The sequence below is a fragment of the Monopterus albus genome, unplaced genomic scaffold (assembly GCF_001952655.1).
Source record: "Monopterus albus unplaced genomic scaffold, M_albus_1.0 scaffold105.1, whole genome shotgun sequence".
NCBI classification, from domain to species: domain Eukaryota; kingdom Metazoa; phylum Chordata; class Actinopteri; order Synbranchiformes; family Synbranchidae; genus Monopterus; species Monopterus albus.
In genome coordinates, this window is record NW_018127985.1 from 965825 (window position 1) to 971414 (window position 5590).

The window sequence follows — 5590 nt, forward strand, 5'->3', positions numbered from 1 at the left end:
CCCATTGAGCATCTCTGGAGAGACCTGAAAATGGCTGTCCACCAACGTTTACCATCCAACCTGACAGCACTGGAGAGGATCTGCAAGGAGGAATGGCAGAGGATCCCCAAATGCAGGTGTGAAAAACTTGTTGCATCATTCCCAAAAAGACTCATGGCTGTATTAGCTCAAAAGGGTGCTTCTACTAAATACTGAGCAAAGGGTCTGAATACTTATGACCATGTGATATTTCAGTTTTTCTTTTTTAATCTGCAAAAATGTCAGTGTTTTTCTGTCAATATGGGGTGCTGTGTGTACATTAATGAGGAAAAAAATGAACTTAAATGATTTTAGCATATGGCTGCAATATAACAAAGAGTGAAAAATTTAAGGGGGTCTGAATACTTTCCGTACCCACTGTAGTACACAGCATGGATGAAATGAGAGAGTGAAACCAGACACATTAAAATGGTGCATTGTCTGAACCATAGGTTGACACAGAAAGAGGCCATATGTGGCACAGTTTTATGAAACCTGAAGTCTTCTGCAGCCTCAGACAGGAAACACTCTTGCATGCTTGCGGGAGGGTGTTTCTATGGAAACCAAAGCAGGTGAGGGCATTAACAGGAAGAGGAGTAGTGGCTCAGCTGGCAAAGATGGGAGGTGGAGACAGAAGAACAAGGGCAATTGCATTTAAAGGCCTGATTTGAAATCCCCCAAAGGCAGAAACATCTCTATCTTTTAAAAGCTTGTCTTGTAAGAAATCCAAAGTGAAGGCTAAATCACTAACTGTTTTGATTATCTTCCCATGTTAGCATCAGTCAACAAAGAAAGAGGCACTATGTGAAACCCACAGATGAGCACACTTAAGGCAGCACGGTAAATACTTTCTCCTTAGGCCTGCTTACATGCAGCCACAGAGATTTTTCACCTGCTAGTCAAAGGATCATATGTTTTTGATATGTCTGCAGAAACCGCTTGCACTCTGTTTTGCACACCACCATGGCAGTGGTCTCTTTTTTTTTTTTTTTTTTTTTGTACCATGTCTTGTAGCACTAGAGATGCCCTGCTCCTGTCCTCCAGTGCAGCACTTAAGTAAGCAGCAGTTTCTAGCTGGCAGCCTGCAGTGAAGTTTCCTCTGTCTGAGCTACGTGTTTGAATAATGCAAGAAAAACCCTTCCGCTCAGCTGTCAGTCATAAAGCTCTAGGGACATGAACACTGTTGTTTAAGAAGCATGTTACTAGGAGACATTTTCTGTAATTTCTTCAATCAAAATTGCACATTTGTCAAATAATGGAGTGAGTGCTGAATAGTGTGTCAAATTGACAGGGTTATTTTCAGAATGAGCTTTATTGGCCAGGTGTGTTGAACACATGAGCACTTTGACTCAGGTACAGTGGCTGTCAATGTGTGTGTGCAGTGCTCTTCTCTAAGGCGATGAGTAAATAGATGAGACAGAATTGTTATACAGTCATGGGTGTTCATCAGAGTGATGTCCTAGGGGAAGAAACTGTCTCTGTGCCTGGTTGTCTTAGTGCACAGTGACCTGTAACACCGTCAAAGGGGAGTAGTTCAAACAGTTTGTGTCCGGGGTGTGAGGGGTTGCAGAAATCTTCTCTACCCTCTTTCTCACCCATGAGGTGTACAGGTCCTCCATGGCACTGATCTTCTCTGCAGTCCCAAGTATCCGCTGGGGCTTGTTCCTGTCCTGTTTGGTTGCTGAGCCAAACCAGACAGTGATGGATGAGCAGAGAACAGACTCCATGATTCCTCTGTAGAACTGTATCAGCAGCTCCTGAGACAGGTTGAACTTCCTGAGCTGATGCAGGAAGTACATCCTCTGCTGTGCCTTCTTGATGATGGTCCTGATGTTGGATGTCCACCTCAGGTCCTGGGAGATAGTGGAGCCCAGGAATGGTTGTATACATGACTTTTTCTGTCCCTAGAAGATAGGTTTTTGGTCATATGCTCTATACTGCACAAAGTTGAGCTTCTCTCCAGAAAATACCAGGCACCTCTCAATTATCCCTCTCTGATTTATTTTGGTCTGTGGTTGATGTTTTGCTCTCAATTATATGCTTTTTTAAGAGTTTATCTCAGACATGTTTGACGCATCCTGCTTATCATTATGGAGCTGCAGGATTTATATGTTCAGCTCTTATAATTAGTGGAAGAAATTCCTTCATGGGATTAAACGGCCAAATGCAGAGTTGTGTAGTAAAAGGACATCTGTTATTTGTTGCTTTACTTTGCAGTTGGTTTGAGCCCCTTTTAATTTTGCCATCAGTAAATTTAACATAGGAGTGGTGTGTTTTATGTGTTAGTCATTGGATTCATACATGGTCTTAAGTTGTATATTTGCATAGAGTTGAGTTTAGTAAACAATATACAAGTGTTTTTTCCTCTTTAGGTTATTTGTAATTTGTTGTATTTTATTTTTGTTTTTCAGGTTTTGAGGCTGACTGCAGTTGAGGAGCTTCAGTATTCATTCCAAGGCTTCCAACAAGGATTAAAGATTTGGAAACTCTTTAATTTGACTACCTCTTTCTGAATACAAACCACCTACTTGGCTATCATGCCAATCTTGAAACAGCTAGTGTATGGGTCCTCACAGACCAAGCGCCGCACACGCATGGACCTGACCAGGGAGATGATCAGTGCTCCACTGGGCGACTTCCGCCACACTATGCATGTAGGCCGCAGTGGTGATGCCTTTGGAGACACCTCCTTTCTTAGCTCCCACTCGGGGGAATGTTCCCCTGAGACCACATCCTTCCCCCGCTCTCCCCGGCCTGGTCTCCTGTCCCGCACCTTCAGGAGCAGCAGACGTTCGCAGTCTGTGACCAGAGTAGACCAGCAGACCCTGGCAGTCCAAGGTGGGTCACCTACCTACGTGAAGAATGCCATGTCTCTGCCTTTTCTCAATAATGAGGACAGAGGGGACAGTATGGTAGCAAAGAGTCTGTCCTCAAGCCCTTTAAAGGAGCATGGAGATGTGGATGGGAGAGGTGCAGCTGCAGGCACTCACTCCATTGAGCTGGAAGAACGTAGTTTTGGGGAGCTGACTGAGCTTCCAGAGAGCTCCCTTCTCTATGGAGGTGGAATGAAGCATGCTGTGTCAGTAATGTCTTTCCATGTTGACCTGGGACCTTCCATGCTGGGTGACATCCTGGGGGTGATGGAAAAGGAAGATGACGATCTTGGCTACGAGGAGGGCAAGAGTAGCGAGGGCCATGCCTCGCCACATCTCAGCACCCATGGTGAAGATGAGGATAGCACAAAGAAGGAAAAAGATGAGGAGCAAATGGAGATGGAGGAAGAAGCAACAGAATTGCAGCAACAGCCCTTTAAGCATCCAGCGCACTCTATTGATCTGGGGCCTGAGAATGGAGGGCCCTACACCCCAGTGTATACTCCTGAGACACGGCCAAAACACTTGCAGCATCTAGACAGCTGCTCCGTGTCCAGCTCTGGCTCTGCTGCCCTGGATGAGAAACCAAATAGTCACATGTATGCAGGAGAAACTGATAGTGCCACTTTCAGTGCCCCACCTGGGGAGGAGAGCAATTTCTCCTCTTTCTTGGAGGATGAAGATGATGAAATCCATGTATGAAATTGCAAAGCTTTCTAAAAAGTATGACAGAGCTCTGGAAAGGGTTTATGTGAAACTAGTGACAGAGTCGATTTGCACTTGAAGACTGTAGTTGGGTAATGGGACTGTGCGGAAGTTAGAGGACTCTGTAGGTTTGCAAAGAGTGTGACTGCTCCTTTAGGACAAGCCCAAACTCTGTCAGGGAACTGTCCCCTCCACTTTCTGTTTGTCAGTCTCTCTTCCCTTTGAGCTGTGAGGAAACTGACAAGGAAAAGCAGCCACTTTTGAATATGGAACATTCCACAAGTGGCAGACAGAATGGGTTAGAAAGGAACTTTTGTTGGAATAACACCTTCTATAACTTTCTTTTTCTCCTATTGCACTTGACATGTCACATGTGGCTTTTACATTTTATGAACCTATTTCTTCCTGCTGTTCTGTCTTTTGGCTGTGGGACTTCATAAGGCCTGAGCTGAACAGAAGGCCTCTGTCGCCACAGGACCACTGGTGGGTGTCTTGTCACGATAAAAGGGGGCTGTGTTTGTCGCTCGAGTGTGAAGCCCTGCTTTGAGCCTTGTTCATCTGAAAATATTATAGTAAAGTGCCATAGATTTGTTAGTTTCCCCCTTATGTAACTCGGGGTCCCTGTGCCGCTGGTCAAAGGTGGCCCTGGACCACAAAGCTCAAACCAAAACTTTCAGTTATTGATTCAGTGCAAGTGTGAAGCAGGTGTAAACTCAGTGTAAATGAAAGACACAAGGGCTGCAAAGCATGGTGTTACTACAGGAAACTAGAGGTGTGAATGTTTGTGGCACACTGGAGAGGGAATGTACACTGTGCTTGTTGTCTCTTTGTGTATAAACAGATTCTTTAACTCTCCCTAAAGCCATAATGATGGTGATTTGACAGGTTTCCATAAACTGACATCGACTGGCATTCTTCTGCTGTCACTTCAAGTTGAAACTGAAAAGAGTTTGATAACCACTTCCTTCCTTGTTTCTCATCTGAGCAGCTGCAGTGGTGCAACTGAACTGTGTACAAGATGTTGATCCTTGTTAGTCCAGGGGTTGCCTTTTAATGTATAAACCAGTTTCCATCACTACTTATGAAGAGGGCTATTGTTGAAAAACAGGCACAATTAAACCACACACTACTTGTATTTAGTGTTTAATACCTGTGGTTGATTTTTGTCTTTCTAAAAATATGTGCTATATATTGTGTTACACCCCTTTAAAGACTGACCGAAAAATAAGACACAGCTAGTAATAGATGCAAGAGCATTAAGAGGAGATTACGTTTTTTTTTTTTTTAATGCAAGTTGTGTAGTCATTGCAGCTTGACTGTATCTCTTGCATCATTAAAAAGTGTTGCCAGGAAGTGCTGAGGCTCAGTTGCGCTGATTGATTTTACTGCCTTAACTGAAACAGACAGATGTGCCAAATCATAATTTTCTAGGCAAAGGTTTTAGTTGTGAAGCTCATTATTGGGAGAGTCTGTCAAACTTGTCACTCCCTTCTTTATGTGGGTAATCACTGTTGAATTTAAATTATGATGGATATGAATTAGCAAAACTGGATATTTATAGTTGCATTCACTCACACTACAAAATGTATTCAGATCATTTCACTGCTTCATTTTCTCTGTGTTGCCTTGTTTGTGTTATGCTGTATATTATGCTTTACTGTCTTCTCTAATGTATATTTACAGCTTTTTTCTGTATTATCCAAAGTAACCTATATTTTTCAATAAAGAAAGTTGAACATGTGTGTCGCCGCATGTTTTATTGTATTTTTGTATAATTCATTACAAGTGCTGCTCAATCAGCTGAAAAAACTAAATAATTCTTTGAGTGCCTCTTGTTTCCTCCCCTTATTGTTTGACTCTCCCAGGAGAGGAAGGAAGGAAGGAAGCAATTCAGGCTTTAGTTGGATGTGAATGTGGAAGTAGTGGCTATACAAGCTGAGAGTGAGTGAAGTATAATAGTAAGACTTATTTTAAAAGTTCTTTTTTGAGGAGTA

At 43.0% G+C, this 5590-nt stretch overlaps 1 protein-coding gene across 2 annotated transcripts in view; it reads left to right on the forward strand.

The window, feature by feature from the left end:
• The window catches only part of cdc42ep4a (CDC42 effector protein (Rho GTPase binding) 4a), a 16447-nt gene extending 11149 nt beyond the window's left edge, over positions 1-5298 (forward strand). For both annotated transcript variants that reach the window (XM_020610569.1, XM_020610570.1), the window contains exon 2: positions 2430-5298. In XM_020610569.1, the coding sequence (XP_020466225.1) occupies positions 2556-3593 (1038 nt within the window). In that variant the 5' untranslated portion in view covers positions 2430-2555 and the 3' untranslated portion in view covers positions 3594-5298. The remainder of the gene's footprint in view (positions 1-2429) is intronic.
• The last annotated feature ends 292 nt before the right edge of the window (positions 5299-5590 follow it).